Genomic DNA, 20,957 nt, shown 5'->3' on the forward strand with positions numbered 1-20,957 from the left:
TTTGCTCGACCTGCTATGTCCCAGAGGGCAAATTGATAGAATGCTTGCTGTATCTTGTTTGTTTCCAGCAGTAAATAAGAGTCATATCTCGATAGATCTGGGATAATTATTTTTCCTAGTCAGCTCATTACAGTTCGACCCTCATTGGAGATATTTTATAGTGGTTTTGCCTTTGCATCTATTCCTCTCCGTTTAAGTTATGTAACAGTATTAAACAGTATTATTAACATAACACCAGCCTTATAGGCATTGTTCACATGCGCAAAAGTGACTGGTTATGTGATTTGGTATGATACCATCTTAGTAAGATTATAATTGATCCCTTTTTTTAGACAGAAGCTAGTGACAGTATCAGGATATTAAAATTGCTATTATTTTCCCAACAAATCAAACCACTTTTCTTGCAATTTAATTTATTTCTCAGATGATATGAACCCAAATTGTTTTCCAGTTAATTTTTATTCCTCATTCGCTGATCAGCTCATCTGTGCTGCCCTTAACTATTGATATACAAGAGCTTTGTAACACTATAGTGTTCGCTGTTGTTTTATGTAATCATTTGTAAAACTAGGGAAATGTTCAGGTGTTTATCCGTGTCTTTTGTATACGATTGTAATGTAATTCATCTCATTATATTAAATGTTGTCTTCTTTCTGTGATTGCATAACCCATACAGGGGACTATTTTGGTAAGATATTTAATTTATTAAAAGCTTTACATACAAAGATTTAAAGGCTTAATTGCCTGAAGTTGTATTTTTATTCAGTCAGATCTAGGAAAATAATTTTGATTTTTTTCTCTTTCTAAGTTTAAGCTTTGAGTTTTTTTTAAAAACATAGTCAAGTAGCAGAACGGTTTGAGGTTATCAAGTCACAACTTTGTACATTTTTGACTAACATCATATGACATTCATTTGTACTAAATCTCTAGATTTCTTTATAAATTATAAACCAATGCACTTTCAATATATGGACTTCTGTGGCATCGTTCCTTTCCTTGTTTACATAATTTCATCTGATTCATTATGAATTCTGAGCCATGCTCTGAGATGTCATTCTGTCAACCAGCATTTGCATTTCCTTGTGTCTGTGTTGGATTCACTTGTGAAACAAAACATTTCATTAAGCTGTGCTCTCATTTTCATGCAGCTTCGTTATAGTCCTTAATAACAACTAAGCATTGTCGGGTAGCGCTGTGCCACATTAACACATTCCACCTTTATTTCTTAAACATTTAGCATCATTTTGCTGTTTTCACATTCTCCGTGTAATGTGCATTGCACCCCTGGAGCTGAAAGAGGGCAGACAGGTGGTTTGGTCTCTAGTCCACTGCTTCCTTGGATCTGCAATCTGCATGCAATTAGTCACCAGAAGCTGCCTAAGAATAGCCCTGGGTGACTTGCTCATTGCTTTTCTCCACCTTCCTATATATAACATCATCTATGACCAATACATTTTCATGATATTTGTGTGAATGCATTAAAAGTGTAATACATAATTTGAAAAATGGTGCTACAAATTTCAAAGATATTTTCTAATAGTTTGAAAGCAGGGCAATGAAGACTGGAGTTATATCCCATTTAGAATGATGAATATGCTAACATCATTATTGCGTGTGATATAGCGTGTTCCAGACACCGTTGTTTAATTCCTACTTTAATGGTTCATAGTGATGCTGGAGTGAGCCAATCGCAGGATGATAGCATCGTTGGAACAAGACAATTCAGGCACAGTGTTGCTATAATGCCATTCCCTGGAACTCTGTCTTCCAGCAGTCCTGACCTGTTGCAACCTGCCACTAGTATGCTTGATTTTACAAATCCTGCAGGTAAAAACAACTTTTGTCAATTGAGATTTCCTTATTTCACATTTTGAATTATATTTTTTATTTTAAATGTCTTTTACAACTTAAAATGATGAAAATATATTTTGCTTTTCCACATGCTTCAATATATTTGACATCTAGTAGATTAAAGAAAGATTAAAGATTAAAGTAGATTAAAGAATGGCTGTCCTGGGCCTCCATTGTCAGCGCAAATTGGAGGAACAGTACCTCATATTTTGCTTGGGTAGATTACACTCCAGCGGTATGAACATTGACTTCTCTAACTTTGAATAGCCCTTGCTTTCCCTCTCTCCATCCCTTCCACCTTCCCAGTTCTCCCATCAGTCTTACTGCCTCCAACTAGATGTTATCTCTATACCGCCCACTCCCTTGACATCAGTCTGAAGAAGGGTCTCGACCCGAAGCGCCACCCATTCCTTCTCTCCCGAGATGCTGCCTGTCCCGCTGAGTTACTCCAGCATATTGTGTCTATCATAGATTAAAGAAAGAATTTGGCCATCTTACAGGCCATTTTGCAGTCTTTACAGTGCAATTACTGTTGCTTTATAGCCTAAAATAAAGATGTTAGAATCAAATACACAGGACAAGATGTTAAGAAGTCCCTTGTGCCAATAGGTGGGGAGCATTTCACGACTTTCGTTGATTGTTGAGAGTGGTAGACGCTCAACATCGGTGGGGGGGCGGGGGGGGGGGGGAGTGGATACGTATATCTTGGCCTGGGTAACCTTCAGGACAGTTGGGCACAGGACACATCATCAGTAGTGTACCCTTGCATCACTGGGTGTTTCGGCCTTTTAACACTATACACCCTCCACAAGGGCGGCCCGCTGCAGGATGATCAGCCCTCAGCACTTAAGTATAGAATTTCCAAGGATTTTTGTAAAGCAAGCGCAAGCAAGCTACCTCGGTGATGCAAGGCACTTATCTTCTCGTAAAATAAGCAGGATTCAGTTTGTTTCAAGAAAATCAATAAACCTTATAAGGGTAGTGAGCAAACAAAAAACAGATACTAATATTGTGCAATTGACAATAGGTACAGGAGTAGGCCATTCGGCTCTTGGAGCCAGCACCGCCATTCAATGTGATCATGGCTAATCATCCCCAATCAGTACCCCGTTCCCGCCTTTTCCCCATATCCCCTGACTCCGCTATCTTTAAGAGCCCTATCCAGCTCTCTCTTGAAAGCATCCAGAGAACCTACCTCCACCGCCCTTTGAGGCAGAGAATTCCACAGACTCACAACTCTCTGTGTGCAAAAGTGTTTCCTCGTCTCCGTTCTAAATGGCTTACCCCTTATTCTTAAACTGTGGGCCCTGGTTCTGGACTCCCCCAACATCGGAGTGTACAAGCCCAGCTGCTCCATTCTCTCAGCATATGACAGTCCCGCCATCCTGGGAATTAGGCTTGTAAACCTACGCTGCACTCCATCAATAGCAAGAATGTCCTTCCTCAAATTAGGGGACCAAAACTGCACACAATACTCCAGGTGTGGTCTCACTAGGTCTGTACAACTGTAGAAGGATTAAGTGCATTCTTTTTTTTTAATTGATGTGAATAAAATTGATGCATGATAAAAAGGCAATTTCACATTTTAACAAGTAGATTGTGAAGCTTTTTTTTTATAAACTATTAAATGTATAGTATTGCTTTCTTTACATATGAATTGATCCATTAGCTGAAATACTTGTCTAGAAATTGGGTGGTGTTTGGGTGTCGCGGTGGCGCAGCAGTAGAGTTGCTGCCTTACAGCGCTTATAACGCCAGAGACCCAGGGTCGATCCTGGCTACGGGTGCTGTTTATGGAGTTCTCTCCAAGTACTTTGGTTTCCTCCCACACTCCAAAGACTAGGTTAATTGGCTTGATATAAATGTAAAAATTGTCACTAGTGTAGGATAGTGTTAATGTGCGGGGATCGCTGGTTGGTGTGGACTCGGTGGGCTGAAGGGCCTGTGTCAGCACTGAACTAAATCCAAACTAAACTAGAACTAAACTCGAAATGGCTAGTGGGAATATAGTTCCCTGGACTTAGCTTTTAGGTATCTAAATATTTTACATTTAAAAGTGGATTTTTTTCCTTCAAAATAAAAACGTGTAATAAAAAAGTTGTAAAGTTTGAAAGGGAAGAAATTCAAATTCACTTGACCTACCTGCGTAAGATAAAATATTGTTTAACTAAAAAAAAATAACATGAACTGACCAAGTTTCATAACTTAATAGATGTATCACTTTTAATGTAACATCTCTTGTTCTCATGTCAAAAATACACTCAGCCATTATCATATAGCATTTAATATATAGTTCCTTTTTAAAAGTCTGCTGTATTTCCACTGTTTTTTGTGCTAAATGTGCAATTTAGCATCAGTGATGCAATATATGAATCTGACATTTGGTTGTGTTCAAAATATATAAATGTTGTTTTGGTTAAATCTGGTAATTTAAAAACAGGTATATAATTATTTCTAGAATATGTTTTTTTTCCATGTTGATTTGAATATCGACAAATTGTGTAACTTCCTTTTTGTCTGTTCCTCCAAATTGTACTCATCCATCTCAGCTGCAGGTTTTTATAGTGAGTATTCATTTGTTCTTCTGTGTTTTTAATGCATGTATGTTTTCTTGTGTGATACATTCCTTTATGTTGCAGCTTCATGTTCATGATTAGAGGTTACACATAGTTAAACTGTCGTGTTACTTTTATTTAATTTTGCAGGGACAGATTTTTTTTTAAACTGATGCCTTGCAATGCCTATGCACGGTACAATGAAGAGCAAGTAGAGTTTCAGTTCTCTGCCTTGCATTCTTTACCTCCCCTATCACTTGTTGGTTTGTTAATCTCAGTCAAGTTGCTGTGCAGAGGCACTAAGTAGAAGCCTGATAATTTCCCAAAAGGGATCATAAAAATAAAACCGAATGATCCACAACCTGTGACATAAATTCCCTGGGGACCAGCTGCAATAAAGCACTCTTTAGCAAGTCAAATTGCCAGCCATCACTTTACCAAAGAGGTTTTTGGCATAGTAACGCAACACAGAGAGTGAATGAATGAATAGGTTTATTGGCCAAGTATGTACCCTTACAAGGAAATTGCCTTGGTGCTCCGCTCGCAATTAACAACTCGACATACAGTAACGATTAAGAATGACACACAAAACATTAAATATTATAGATTAAACATGTTAATGAAATAAAATACTGGAGCAAAAGGAGGCTACAGACTTTTGGTTATTGAGTAGAGCTATTACTCGTGGAAAAAAGCTGTTTTTATGTCTGGCTGTGGCGGCTTTGACAGTCCGGAGACGCCTTCCAGAGGGAAATGCTTCAAAGAGTTTGTGGCCAGGGTGAGAGGGGTCAGAAATGATCTTACCCGCTCACTTCCTGGCCCTTGCAGTGTACAGTTCGTCAATGGGGGGAAGGTTACAGCCAACAACCTTCTCAGCTGATCGGACGATTCGCTGCAGCTTGGTTTGCAGGGACTGGTTAAAATGTCTGTGTGGACCGGTGCCAGTTGTTCGGTACAGAGCTTGAGGGTAGAGGGGAAAACATTGTTTCCCCCTCTACCCTGATATAATATATATATGCTATACTACATATCTCATATATATTAATCTTTTTTTATTTCCCAAGGGAATTGTTTTATATGCATTGCACAATGTATCTCTCATTCAAAAATCATGTCAAGGGGTCACAGTTTAAGGATAAGAGGGAAGTATTTTAGGACCGAGATGTGAAAATCATTTTTTACACAGAGAGTGGCAAATCTGTGGAATTCTCTGCCACAGAAGGTAGTTGAGGCCAGTTCATTGGCTATATTTAAGAGGGAGTTAGATGTGGCCCTTGTGGCTAAAGGGATCAGGGGGTATGGAGAGAAGGCAGGTATGGGATACTGAGTTGGATGATCAGCCATGATCATATTGAATGGCGGTGCAGGCTCGAAGGGTCGAATGGCCTAATCCTGCACCTATTTTCTATATTTTGATGTCCATGCACTGTTAATTCCACCCAAAACGTCACCCATCCTTTTTCTCCCGAGAGTTGCTGCCTGACCTACTGAGTTACTCCAGCACTTTGTGTCTATCGTTAATAGAAATCAGACCAGAATGTCACCATATATCCATTTAAGCGTCCTTGTTTTCTGCACACAAAATACTTTAAGTTTGGCTTTTATAGGTTGCAGCACTACCACAAATCTGTTTTTGTCTACATTGCAATTAACAGACAATTTATTTTCCAATCGGGTGATTCTTTTTTCTTTAAATCCACATTCACCTTGCGGAGGAGAAGCAAATGGAATTTCGTTGCTCAGTTTTGTGCAATGACAATAAACATATTCTATTTTATTCTATTCTATTCTATTCTATTCTCCCCTGCCAGCACAAAATTGTTACTACATGGTTCCTTGGCAATAGCTCACAATACCTTGTCCAAATAGCTTTGCTTAATGTATTTGTACAATCAGTCGCTGTAATCTGGCTAATTCACTGCATTGTTCAGCATAGTCAAGTTTGAGTCTTGTCCATGCACATATTTCCAGCTATAATTGTTAATAATTTACCTAGAGTGAGAACGCTGAATAACATTTCTCTCCTGAGTGATTCCATGCCGCCAACAGTTAAAATCTAATTATTCTGCATTCAGTTTTGATTAAAATCAAATCACTGGATCATTTGGAGACTCACCAATGGCCATTGAATTAGTAAAAAATTGCTAGATCAGACAATTTGCGGTATTTTTTGTTATCGATATCTGATTGGAGAGTAATTTTGAAAGGTCATACTTGTTTTCTGGGTGAGTTTTAAATGCTAAAAATTCAGAACATGGATTAGTTTGCCGAATGCCATTCTAGTAGAACTCACATTATTAAGAAGATCATGTCATATTTTCAAGGATTTAGATGTTTGTTTGATAAAATAGTAATCACATGTAACCAAGAATATCTTGCCAGAATCAACCACTTTTTTATGTGTCTGTAGACTAGAGAAGTAGGCAAAATAAACCGCGAGTATTATGTGCATATACGTTTGCAATTTAATTTTTTTCTATAACAGACATACCAGATCAAGTCATCCGAGTTTTTAAGGCTGATCAACAAAGTTGCTACATCATCATAAGCAAAGATACTATGGCAAAGGAAGTTGTGGTCCATGCTGTGCATGAATTTGGCCTGTCTGCACCCTCTGAAACCTACTCGCTCTGTGAAGTTTCTATAAGCTCTGAAGGTGTAATCAAGCAAAGACGACTCCCTGATCAGTTATCCAAGCTTGCTGATAGGATCCAGTTGAACGGCAGGTGAGAAGTCATTGTTCATTGGAAACAAAAATTATCGTTCTTTATATATGAAATAATAACTGGTGAAAACATGCAGCTTCAACAAGACTGAATTTTATTCTGGGTATTTTGATCACTCTTTTGAAATTTAATTTTACTGGAAATTATGAATTACGTTGTCGAAAGGGGCAGCAAAGCACGCCGGCCTTCTCATTTGCCATTGCAGGGTTTTTACTGTCATTTTCTTGTGGAACTTTTCAACCTTGAGTCAATGCCAGCATCAAATTTGGAGGCTGGGAGGAAAGAGGGCAATGAGCAAAAATGGAAACAGGCTATATGTGAACACCAATTATGAATAATCTTTAAATAAAGCTTAAATGTGACAATTTTGTATTTAACCTGTCTATTCCATTCAGGTACTATCTGAAAAATAATATGGAAACAGAGACTCTTTGCTCAGATGAAGATGCCCAGGAATTATTGAGAGAAAGTCAAATATCATTGCTGCAACTTAGCACCATTGAAGTAGCTACTCAGCTGTCAATGCGTGATTTTGAATTATTCCGGAACATTGAGCCCACTGAGTACATTGATGACCTATTTAAAAGAGAGTCAAAAACAGGAAATGTACATCTCAAGCAGTTTGAGGATGTTATCAATCAGGAGACCTTCTGGGTTGCTACTGAGATTTTGAAGGAAACTGTCCAGTGGAAAAGGATGAAGATAATGAAGCATTTCATTAAAATTGCCTTGCACTGCAGAGAGTGCAAGAACTTTAACTCCATGTTTGCTATCATCAGGTAAGAATCAATTGTTCTTTTCAGTTTAATGATGTCACATCACTGCTACTGTATGAATCTTAAATATCTATTATGCCTGTTGATAATAGGATTAATTAGATTGCGGTATCGTACTAGAATGGGCTTTTTGACGCAGTGAAGTTTGTGGCTACAATCAGTAAAGCTTTAAACCTTGTGCTATTTCTGTTAAAGCTTCCTGTTGGAAGTTACGTAGGTTAATCTTTCAAGAACATTTTCACCTTAAATTACTTGGAAGAAAAAGCATTTTGGTGAATGTCCTGCACACCACGTTGATGTTATTAGTGTGCAGCTGGTAGTTCAAGCCGATCAGCCGAGTACACTTGATGGGTGAAATGGCCTAATTCTGCTCCGAGAACTTATGAACAGCAAACTTACACTGACCTTGTTAAAGCACCTTCTGTTTGACTGATGTGGCATTCAATCCCCCACAGACATCCAAGTTATTTTCTCCAATGTAGTACCATTTGTGCTGGATTGAGGCTAATGTCAGTGTTGTGCATTCATGTCCACAAGCAGTGGACGTGAGGTTGGTAATTTGATTGTGTTGGACCCTTATTGGCAACATGAGTCTTCATCTTTTCATTTAGCCGAAAGACAAAATGTTAATTAAACTGTTAAATCGCTGCTTGTGTGACATTATTGGGAAGGAAAAATCGATGTTAGCTTCAAAATTAAAGATTACATTAAAGCACAGACATTGTAATTGTTTTCACTATTTCGGTTATTAATTTGCTTAGCAAAACTAAACTAAATTAAACATTCACTTTTAACAGCCACTGCTATTTCATTATAATGAATGGGTCTGAAATGAGGGTAAAAGTTAAAATTGCTATCACTGCAACCAGAAGGATCCTTTACAGAATCTATTAGGATCATTTAACCGTCTTTAATGATTTCTGTTCTTACCATCAGGTGACATTTCTGAGTACATTTTTAACCACAGTTTCTACATCAAGACAACAAAGTGTACAATGTTCATATCTCCAGTGTGACGGGGTGTGGGGTTATAAGAGAAAGTATTGCCTTCCCTAGTTAGTGAACATTTATTTAACAAGCCTTTCCCAAAACAAAGGTTTGATTTAATTAGTCATAGAATTATACAGCATGGAAGCAGGTCCTTTGGACCAACTTGTCCATGCTTACCAAAGTGCCCACCTGAGTTAGTCCAGTATCCATGTACCTGTTCAAATGTCATTGAATCATTTGTAATTGTACCTGCTTCCTCCGCTTCCTCTTGTTCCAAATATTCCACCACCAATTGCTGCAAAATTAAAAACCAAAATTGCCACTGAAACTTGTAATCCGTCTTGTTAAGCAGCACAGTCTTGTTGAATCATCAATGATCTTAGAATCATAAGCAATCATGTAGAGTCTTATTCACAAGGTAATTAAAACATATTAAATAACATAGGATTGGGTGTGGATTGAAAATTGTTTAACAGAAAGGAGATTGGGATAAAAAGTATTTTTGGGTTGGGAGTTTCCGGGGCCTCGATTGTTTGTAATGCATATCAATCATTTGGTTGAGCCAATCAATTACAATATATCCAAGTTTGCTGATCAAACAAAGCTGGACGTGCGTGTGAGTTTTTGCGGAAGAAACAGAGAGGCTTCAAGGGCAACTGGATAGGTGAGGATTTAACAGAAGGAATATAATGTGGAAAATGTGAAGTTGTCCACTGGTAGCAAAAAATAGGTAAGCAGAGTAGATTGGAAATAGTAATAAATTGAAAACTGATGGTGTACAGAGGGACTGGGTTGAAGAGGCGTTGGTAGAAGCAGATACAATTACAACATTTAAAGAAATTTGAGGGATATTTGTAGAGGAGAGGTTTTGAGGGTTGCAGAGCAAATGGAATTAGCACCGATAGACATCACATGGCAGAGATGAACTAAAAAGCCTGTTTCTGTTAATTACCTTTCTATGATTCTAACATCAGTGATAATTCAACAAGACTGTGCTCATTAACAAATGGACAGGATGAGCTTGAATTGAGAAAAAGATGCAATAGAAAAGATTGTAGCAGAAATAATTCGAGGAAATAGAGATCGAGTGGTTGAGATAATGGCTTATTTGGTCAACCAACATCCTTCAATATGTGCTTTATTTTCAAATTGTCTTATTTCCTGCTCTGGCTCTAACCTTTTTGTGTCTATCAGCATTCTTGTGTCATGATATGAAAGCTTAAAACACACAAAGTGCTGGAGTAACTCAGTGGTCAGACAACCTCTCTGGAGGACATGGATAGGTGTTGTTTTGAGTCAGAACCCTTCAGACTGATTGTGGTGGAGTTTGTCCTGCCCTCGCCTCTCTTCCCACTTTCTTCCCCCTCCAGAGATGCTGCCCGACTCGCTGTTACTCCGTACATTGTGACTTTTCATGTGCTAATAAGTTACCTGCTACATGCCGTGTTCTTCGGGACTGTTCTTCAGAACCGAAACGTTGCCTGTCCATGTTCCCCATAGATGCTGAGTTTCTCCAGCACTGCCTTTTTTTGTAAATCACCAACTGCAGTTCCTTTTGTCCACATAAAACATTAATTCGAGTTCTGTACCCACAGACATTGTCTGACCTGCTGAGCGAGTGAAATAAAAATAAAATGCTGGAAACACTCAGCAAGTCAGATAGTATCTGTGGAAAGGGAAATCATTATCATTATCATCCTTTTATTGTCATCATGCAAAGCAACAGTTGTACAGTGCAAAATGAGAAGACGTTTCCCAGGGAATACCGGAGCATCGTACATAAAAACTTAAACATTTCACGCATAAATAAAAACAATCCAGTTCCTGATAAAAACAGTACGAATAGTTTTTAAAAAGTGCAGGTAAAAAAAAGCAACGATAAAATACAAGTTAAAAAAAACAGTCATAAAATGTCCAGGGCAGCTGATTTAAGTGGCCTGAGCCAGTGCCAGAATTATTACTCAGTGACAGTTATTAAATTGTCAGTGCAAAAGCAGCAGAATCAGGTGGAGTGACTGTTTAGCAGCCTCACAGCCTGTGGAAGGAAGCTGTTTAGCAGTCTGGTTGTCCGGGCTTTGATGCTGCGGTATCTCTTTCCTGATGGCAGGAGATCTAGATGTGTGTGGAGTGGGTGCAATCTTCCTTTGCTATGCTCAGTGCTTTTTTCAGGCAGCGGCTCTGGAACAGTTCTTGTACCGAGGGTAGCGAGACACCAATGATCCTCTCTGCTCCCCTCACTATCCTCTGCAGAGACTTCCTGTCTGAGCAGTTACAGTTGGAGTACCACGTGTTCATGCAGTACGTGAGTACAGACTCCACCGTGCCCCTGTAAAAAGATTCCAGATTCCAGATTGAAGACCCATTATCAGATGGAAAAGTGAGAAAACAAGTGCAGTTTCTCTGGATGAACACCAGTGATGTTGCAAAAATGCCTGTCAGTAATAATAACTAAGATTTTCTCATTCTCCACAATCCTCCACATTTACCCAATCTTCTGAGGCCTTTCTTGTATTCTTCAAATTTCTATTCTCTCTAACATGTCGCATACATTTCACAACTTTTTATTTCCTTTTTTCCCGCACATTTTCTTACTCTCATGTTTTCTCTCTTTTACTCTCTCTTGTGTTTGTTCTCTCTCATGTTTTTCTCTTGATCGTGTTTTCTCTCCCTCTCTTTTTCTCCCTCTCTTTTTCTCTCTTGTTTTTTTCTCTCTCTTGTTTTTCCTCTCTCTTGTTTACTCTCTCTCGTTCTCTCTCCTCTTGTCTCTCCATCTGCAAGTTTTAACATTTGAAGACGTCTCAGTAACTGCTTTGTATCTTCTCCATTGTACCAAATTAGACCTTTTAAAGGTAATCAAATACTTAAGCTAATTTTACATGGATTCGAATCGATAAGCACAGATACTATGTGACACGTGCATTAAACCTTGATATGACCATGCTGGGAGTGCATTTGAGAGAATTTTTATCTCTTTTGCGTGAAAAGGATAAAGGAAAAGGTGCAATGTATACTAAAATAATATAATGTATACAATACTACCACCAGGGGTGCCGAACGATTGGTAGCCCCGCCAACAGTTTTTTCGTCTTTTGTTTTCTTTTTAGTGTGTTTTAAAAGTTTGTGTAAATGTTCGTCGTTTTTTTTATGTGGGTGTCGGGGTAAACTTTTTTTTCAGTTTCTTACCTTGCCGGAGATGCGATTATTTTCTGGATCGCATCTCTGATCGCTTTGCGGCCTACCATCGATGGAGCTGGAGGCCTCCTCGGACTGACCTTGAGCGCCCCCGCGGTGCGTGGACTTAACATCGGAGTCGATCCCTTGGCTGGGATCGCTACAGCCGCAGCCTGTGGACTTTATCATCGAGTTCGCAGTCTCGGGAGAGGTTACTCGGGAGCTCCAACGTCACGGAAGGTTTGACCAGCCCCGTCACGGAGTGCGATCGCCGGCGCGGGGAGCTGACATCCCCCCCTCCCCCCCCGAAGCAGGAGCTGATCGCCCAGACGTGGAGGCCCCAAACGCCGCCGGCTACGGGAGTTAAAATCAAAGGAGGGCTCGATGCCCCCGACCGCGGGAGAGCAAACAAGGGAAGAGATTGAACTTTTTTTTCCGCCTTCCATCACAGTGAGGAATGTAGAGGAGTCACTGTGGTGGATGTTTATGTTAAAATGTGTTTTGTGTGTTCCGTTGCTTTTTATTTGTATGACTGACTTGGCAAATGAAATTCCTCCTATGTTGCAAAACATACTTGGCTAATAAAGTATTATTGTGATTGTGATAATAAAACTGAAAGAAAATGCTAAACTGGAAAAATGAATGGGTTTAAGGATTATTGTCTTAGAAAGACCAAGCTGAGGGGCAGTCTGTAGAGGTCTAAGATGTGCAAGAGTTGGTGAAGCTGTGCCTGAAAGGTTAGCAGGCCATTAAAGGAAACAATGGCAATAACTGTAAGTTACCACTACTCCAAAAGGAACTTCAGAGAAAACTTTATTAGTAGAGATTGACGAGATCATGAAACTTAGTTCCCCGTAGTGTTTGTAGGAATAGCATGGATGCATTTATGCATAGCCAAATACAATATACAATACCTTTTATTTGTCATTTGAACCCCACATGAGGTTCAAACGAAATTTGGTTTCTGCAGCCATACAAGAAAAGAACCAAGACACACACCAACACAATTCACACAAACATCCATCACAGTGAGTCTCCTCCTCACTGTGATGGAAGGCAAAGTCTTATCTCTCCCCTGCTCTCCATTCCTCTCCCGAAGTCGAGGTCAAAGGCCCCGGCGGGCGCTAGCAAGTCCGCGGCCACTCAAAGCCACGCCGGGCGATGTAAGGCCCTGCCCCGGGTCTTGATGTTGGAGCCCCCGGCGGGCGCTAGCAAGTCCGCGGCAATTTAAAGCCGCAATAATGAATATAAAGGTGAAAGTAAAGATATAACGATGAAGATGTAAACACTGGAATGGGCTTGTTTGACCAAAAGACTTATGTTTGTGCAGTAAATACCATGTCGTACTTTGAAAATAATCAATCTGTGAGTGTTAATGTCAGTGTAAATGTTCTTAAATGTATGTTTATCAGATGCCACTCTATTTCAAAATTTAAATTGCTTCAGATGTAATTAATATTTAAAACATTAATCTAATTTTCCCTCCGTTTCAGTGGGCTAAACCTTGCACCAATTGCACGTCTTAGAAGCACTTGGGAAAAACTTCCAAGCAAGTATGAAAAGCTGCTACGAGACCTTCAAGATCTCTTTGATCCCTCGAGAAACATGGCAAAATACAGAAACGTTCTCAGCAGTCAGAGTCTGCAGCCACCCATCATTCCACTCTTCCCTGTAGTCAAAAAAGACCTCACTTTTCTGCATGAAGGTATTCCATTATTAAAGTCAGAATTGCTCATGTAGATAATTTGCAGCATGCAGTCAACGGCTTGTTAAGTGTTTAACTCTTGCATTGGCATCCTCTGCCTTCTTGTAGCAATGTGGAGTTTGTGTTATCCTCAGGGTGACGATTAGACCACTGGTCATGTATTCATTTTAGAACTGTGTGGTTTTATTGTTGATTCAGTGAGGTAGGGTTAGACTGCCAGTCACAACACCATCAAGCACCGGAAAATAGGAGTGACCTTAACAATTGACGAGCGTGACACCCATGGCTGTTGAATTTAAATTTAAAGAACAACATTTTCTGAGACTATGGGTGTTTCACATTATTGATGCCAACTGAGCAGTTGGCAATCTAAGTAGATGACGCTTGGCAGATTTATATATTTCTGTGACAGCTGTATAAATGTATTTAATAGGGTGAAGGTTAAGCTAACAGCTACAATATTTGTTATATTATTTCTGCACAATGTTTGTTTAGTGGGGTAAGAATGACATAAGTTACACGTGACATAATATTGGATTGGGGAAAGCTACATATTTTATTTTGTGTGGTATACTGCACACAATGCACAAAACAAGTACATTATTTTCCCATCATTGTCAGTGACTTACAGTAGCTCAACGTACCAGTATTCTTAAATTATGTAATATCCTAAATATATTAAAATATTCTGATCTCAGTTATTTATCGATTCAACTAAATCAATTTTTTTGTGATCATTAGCATTTGACCTTTAAGATTTTAGATAATTGAGAAGATTAATTAGACTACAGTTTGTTACTGGATCATTCATTTATTTGACATAAAATTAATAATCTTTTGGTCATGCATAATACAGGTGCTGGTATTTATCTGTGCAGTTTTTCTATTGTGGATTTGCAGATTTCCATATCTCTTTCCCTTTATTTGCCATTTCCATCTCCCCCTCCCTCTCCAGATTTCATCTATCCATCATTCCCCACCTCTTCTGGTTTCACCCATCACCTACGGCTCCTATCGCACTCCCCCTCCACATTTCTACATCTGGCTATATCTCTCACCCAGCTCCAGACCTGATGCAGGGTTTCGACCTCAAATGTCGACACAACGTTAGCTTCATATTTGCTGCTAAGATCATAGAATTCTTCCAGTATTTTATAGTGTGCACCAGATTGCAGCTGCTGCACTAGTGCCTGCAGTAGATTTTTGCTGCAGTACGAATATGTTAACCAGCGTTTTCAATCTTTAAAGTGAAAGCTAGCAAAATACTCTTTCTATTAAATCCTACATAACATACTAATCATTTTAAAATAATTAATTAAAATTTATGCACATACACCATTTTAACAGTCGAGTTTCCAGATGACTAATCTCAGTTAATGATTCTCCTTACCGGATATGTACTTTTTACACGGTCTCTACTGCTCCATCTCCTTTTTCGGCCTTCTTTCTGGGCGGTCACGGTGGCGCATGGTAGAGTTGCTGCCTTACCGTGAATTCAGAGCCGGAGACCCGGGTTCGATCCTGACTGTGGGTGCTGTTTGTACGGAGTTTGTACATTCTCCCTGTGATCTGCGTGGGTTTTCTCCTAGATCTTCGGTTTCCTCCCACACTCCAAAGACTTACAGGTTTGTAGGTTAATTGGCTTGGTAAAAGTAAAAATTGGCCCTAGTGGGTGTAGAATAGTGTTAATGTGTGGGGATCGCTGGTCTGTGCGGACCCGGTGGGCTGTAGGGCCTGTTTCCCCACTGTATCTCTAAACTACATTAAAATAAATTAAACAAAAGCAAAAGATTCAATGTGGGGCCTTGGTGCTTGAAGCTGGCACCAGTGTGCGATGCGGTTTCTTCACTGTTGCCTGCAGTTAGTAATATTAATTGACTTATCCTGATGTCACATGTTAACCGTTATTTGTTGCTCTCACAAGCTTAGTTGTGACTTATCTGCCTGTTCATTAATTTTTTACAAAAGGTCTAATTATTAACAGGAGAAACTGATTCTGATATTGTGAAATCAGTACTGAAATTAAGTGTCATTATTTTACTGATTTCTTTAATGTTTGCAAAACTGATTCCCCATAGTTCATTTGATGTTTGCATACATAGCTGCAGAATAGGCTCAATGATCTAAAGGTCAACCTCCGTTCTTGCATTCCTATGCAGTTTTGATATAATTTGGTATTGTCATCAAGTGGCAAAAAAAAAATGCCGTCCTTTCTTTTTGAAGGAAATGACTCGAAGGTTGAAGGTTTGGCAAATTTTGAGAAACTGCGGATGATCGCCAAGGAGATTCGACATGTTGTCCGTATGACTTCGGTTAATATGGATCCTGCTGTAATGTTCCGGAATAGGTCAGTGATTGTCAAGAAACCAAATAAGGATTTTTTTTTTTTTGTATAAGCATGGTTGGAGCATTGCAAATCCTAAAATTTGGCTGGGGAAGTCTTTTGAAAACTTAACGCATTCTGGAAATTGTTGCCTGTGATCATGTCCAATTTCAAAGACTGAAGTGTTTACAACTAAATGCAATGCAAAATAAGATTTTACAGTCAAACATCCTTTATTTATTTTTTGCTTTCATATAAACTGAAGTACACCTTTATTTTCATTTAAACAGCAGCAAATAACTGCCAACTGGTTTAAGATACACTCAGTGACAGGACAGTTTTACTTGGTTCATGATAAATGACCCAATCTCTTTCCATCTGGATACATCTAGTTCAAGTTAATGAAATTTGAAGCTGAGAATAGATGTTTATACATTGGCTTCGATTACAATGTTTTTCAGTGAAACTAGAACTTGTTGCTGCCTTCCAGAGATCCTGTTCTCAACTGAGCTGTAATTGGTGGAGATTCAGATTGGTTTATCATGTACACCACAATGCAATTAAATTGATTGTTTACGTGAAGTTCAGAGGAGACTGTGCGCACGGAAAGGACAATGACAATGCAACAAAAATTACAATGTCAAATGTAAAACAATAGAATACCGCAAAAGATTGGAGTGCAATTTGGAGAAGAGCAAAAAAAAATTCAAGTACAATAACAGAATAACTGAACAAGGTAGAATTAAGAGCAAGCACACGTGGCAACACTGCGGGGAAGGAGGTACAAAATAGGTGATTGATTCATTAGTTTGATGGTAGGGTGGAAAAAACTGTTCTTCAGCCTGAATGTCCAAGCTCCTGTAGCTTCTCCCAGAAGATGGAAATGGGTATGGCATCCTTGACGATACTTCCAGTGTTCCTGGTGCAACATGCCATGAAGATAGACTGGAAGGAAGTGATGAGTCTGTAATGGACCAGGCTTTGTTCACCACCCTCTGCATGTTCATGTGCTCAAGATCTGGGCAGTTACCATACCAAGCTGAGATACATCCCCTCAGAATTCTTTCTACAGTGTATTTGTAAAGGTCCGAGAGAATCCTCGTGGATATGCTGAATCTTCTCAGACACATAAGATAGTATATGTCTTTTTTTTTTAAATCACCGTGTCAGTGTGAAGGGCCCGAGTTAGGTTTTTGGTGAAATGGATGTCTAGGAACTTGAAGGTGTTGACCATCACTACAGCAGCTCCATTCATGGAAACAGAGTATTGTTGGCCCACTCACTTCCTTAGGTCAATAGCCAGCTCTTTGTCTTGCTGACATTAACGGTTACATTGTTACCGGGCACAGGGTTTGAGATTTATTTTCTCATTGTTGTTGATCTGGCCCACAACAGTGGTTGCATTGGTGAGCTTAATGATTGAGTTAGAATTATGTTTGGCAATACAATGGTGGATGTGCAGGAAGTAGAGCACGCAACATTGAGAGGCACTGGTGATGAGGGCCAGAGTGAAGGAAATGTAAGGCCAATTCTAACTGACTGTGGTTTACCAGTCAAAGTCCAGAAGCCAGTGGGAGATGGAGTCTCCAAACCTAACGTCCAGAAGTATGGGAATTATCTTTTTTGATATTAGGGTATTGAAGGCTAATTAAAAATAAAAACAAAAGTAGCACTGGATCTTTAATGAGGCATCTCCCCTATCTTCCATTAATTCTGTTTTTTAAATTCCTCATATTATTGAAATAATCTTAGAAAGGGAAATAATAATTTCATAGTTTAAGTACTGTTGACAAAGTGATCTAAAATTTGAATCCTCAGGATTGAGGCATGGAATGATATGTTTTCATTAATTTTACATGCCTTCTTTTGTTTTCTTTCTTCCTTGTTTAATTGGTCACTCAGCTTAGTACCTATAGAGGCCATCATTAAAAAATGTTTGGCTATATTGATCGCAGTGAAAAGATTTGTGCTTCAGATCCAAAAAGGAAAGCAATTCCACTGGTTTATAATGTTAAATGTTTATAAATGAAGGTAAATGTCCCCTTTCTTGTTAGTGCCTTTCAACTTATCCTCCTTTTCCTGCTGGTTAGAAGCAGATATATTGAAGCAATGTGAAAGGTTGTAGCCTGTATTGAAGAAGTACGCCGTATATTTTGTTGGTGTTTCAAATGGAAACTAAGAGAACCCTAGAAAATTTGGACCATTTTCTTCACTTCCGGATGATGCTTCAAGGCTCTTGTCAATTTGGAGCTTTTCGTGGCCATTTTACTTAAATGTAAATTTTCCCAAATAATTTTCCCAAATGTAAAAATGGTTGGAATACCCTGCTTTGATTCAAAGAGTCAGGAGTCGTAGAGAGTCAAGGGTATTTAATTGTCATATGTAGCGATAACGGAACAATGAAATTCTTACGTGAAACAGATTAATAGGCCCATAAATACAATGCACACTGATAATTAATATATATATATATTTTAAACTAATAAATTAATAACTGTAATACTAGTACAAAATAAACTTGAAGTCCTCAGTACAATGAAAGAGGTTCTTAGTTGCTGAGGTTAGCGTGATGCAGTGTTCAAGTACCTGATAGTTTCAAGATTCCAATATAAGCTTCTCAGAATTTTCTGAAAGACAAAACCACGTAACAAACAAAATAATTTTTCCGTTAATTGTATTTAGATTTCTGGGTTAATTGAATGAAATGTACTTTAGGGGAACAGTTTTAGTCAGAAGGCAACACGCAGTAGACAATCAATCCAATCAATCAATCATTTCCCAGGGAATACCGGAGCATCGCACATGAAACTTAAAACATTTCACACATAATAAATCAACCTAATTGTCATCGTGCAAGTAGCAACAGTTGTACAGTCAAATGAAAGACATTTCCAGGAATACCGGAGCATCGCCATGAAACTTAAACATTTCACACATAATACAGTAAAAACAATAGGTGCAGGGTAGGCCATCAGCCCTTCAGCCAGCACGCCCATTCAATATGATCATGACTGATCCTTCCACATCAATACCCTCCTCTCTCTCCCCATATCCTCTGCTCCGCGGCTTCAAGAGCCTATCTAGCCTCTCTCTTGGAGAGAATTCCACAGACTCACAACTTTCTGTGTGAAAAAGTGTTTCCTCATCTCCGTTCTAAATGGCTTACCCTTTATTCTTAAACTGTGGCCCCTGGTTCTGGACTCCACCAACATCAGGCTAGAAACTAACCTGAAATAAAATTGGCTTCAAAATAGTAAATGGATGTAGCAGAAAATCTGAAGTTGTCTGTAATCCAGTTCCAATCCTGCAACATCTCTTACTGTAATACCTAGAAGGCTGAGAGAAAAGGGTGATTTGTAATAAGATCTTTAATGTGCTTATTTTGGAGTTTTTATTTCACCTCATTAAAATTCAATTTTCAGGCTTGAATATTCAGTGTTATGACCATTCAGTGGTTTCATTGTCAAGATATCAGTAGTATACAAAAGACCACAGAAAGACCATCAGAAACTGGAGCAAAAAATAAACTGCTAGAAGAACCTGGTGGATAGAACAGTATCTGTGGAGGCAAAAAGGATGTGTCGACTTGTTTGCGGTGGGGGAGGATAGATGGCCAGTATCTAGAAGTGAGATGGATGGTTGAGTCAAAGGCTGGAGATAGATGGAACAGCATTAAAGGGGAGGGGAGAAGAAGATAGGCAAATGGACCCAGGTGTTGGAGAAGGAGGGGAAGTTCTGAGACAATCATAGGTGATGGGCAGAAACAAGAAATAGCTTTTACGTAGATTGAGGTGACCGCAAAGGGTAGAGATGGAGGCTGGATGGTGATTGTTGTAACCAGCTAACCCACTCCCCCGTGTTCCTTTTGCAATAACACCAGGCCACCCAAGGTCTCCCTCCCTTTGCTCATCTTTTCCATAACCCCCCTTCACCCTCACTCACCCCTTTACTTAGACACATCTTCCTCCCCCACCTGGTTCCACCTGCCCATCACTGCCACCCACTCCCCCAAATCTGGTTCCACCTATCACCTACCAGCGTTTGCCTCTCCCTTCTATACGCTCTCACTTCGATATACTGGATATCTTTCCTCTCCCTTCTCAGTCCTCAGTCTTGACCCAAAACATCTACTGTCTGTTTGCTTTCACAGATGCTGCTTAACCCACAGAATTATTCCACCAGTTTGTTTGTTGATATCAGTGGTATGTTCTTGATGTGTAGGAAGGAACTGCAGATGCTGGTTTAAAGCGAAGATAGACACAAAATCTTGGAGTAACTCAGCGGGTCAGGCAGCATTCTCACCAGAGATGCTGCCTGTCTCGCTGTGTTACTCCAGCATTTTGTGTGTATTTTCTTGATGTTCCTTCAGAAGTAAACTAGACCCCTTTGATATGATTATGTCGATCAGTGGTGCCAGTTTTATAGCACTCTCCGTTCCCTTGTACTGAACTCTTCCCCTTATCCTCTTGCTCTTCTGAACTGGTTTGTCTTTTCTGCCTTTTTCTTTGAACACATGCTTCAATGTTCATGGCTCTCACTTACAGGAAGAAGAGATGGAGGAGTTTGGGGTAAGTAGTCTGTGCACAGGTGCTGATGTTTTGGCACGTAACCAGCTCTGCATCCTCCTCACAACTGCCCGCCCTGTAAAACAGCATGTCTCGCTTAACCTAATACCCAACCCACCTATTGTCCCTTTAAAATATCATGTTATATTGCAGAATTACTTCTTAAACCATCTCAGCGAAGTGTCTTTTACAACAAAAAATGCATGCATTTCTTTAAAACGTTTACAAGCTGTGGTAACATGATCTTGTTTTAAGACTGTCTGGGTTTGTGCATTTATTTTGCAAGTAAAGAGTA

General features: G+C 39.3%; 1 protein-coding gene across 13 annotated transcripts in view; it reads left to right on the forward strand.

Annotated features, from left to right (window-relative positions):
- The window catches only part of rapgef6 (Rap guanine nucleotide exchange factor 6), a 262,348-nt gene that overhangs the window by 212,848 nt on the left and 28,543 nt on the right, over nt 1-20,957 (forward strand). For 5 of the 13 annotated variants that reach the window (XM_033029271.1, XM_033029274.1, XM_033029281.1 and 2 more), the window contains 8 exons: nt 677-688; nt 1,670-1,827; nt 4,401-4,415; nt 6,892-7,132; nt 7,528-7,911; nt 13,563-13,774; nt 15,998-16,121; nt 20,642-20,665. In XM_033029271.1, the coding sequence (XP_032885162.1) occupies nt 677-688; nt 1,670-1,827; nt 4,401-4,415; nt 6,892-7,132; nt 7,528-7,911; nt 13,563-13,774; nt 15,998-16,121; nt 20,642-20,665 (1,170 nt within the window). Of the gene's footprint in view, nt 1-676; nt 689-1,669; nt 1,828-4,400; nt 4,416-6,891; nt 7,137-7,527; nt 7,912-13,562; nt 13,775-15,997; nt 16,122-20,641; nt 20,666-20,957 lie in introns of those variants that run through there. The other 8 variants (XM_033029276.1, XM_033029283.1, XM_033029275.1 and 5 more) reach the window with 7 other exon arrangements.

This window comes from Amblyraja radiata, chromosome 11 (genome assembly GCF_010909765.2).
Source record: "Amblyraja radiata isolate CabotCenter1 chromosome 11, sAmbRad1.1.pri, whole genome shotgun sequence".
NCBI classification, from domain to species: Eukaryota; Metazoa; Chordata; class Chondrichthyes; order Rajiformes; family Rajidae; genus Amblyraja; species Amblyraja radiata.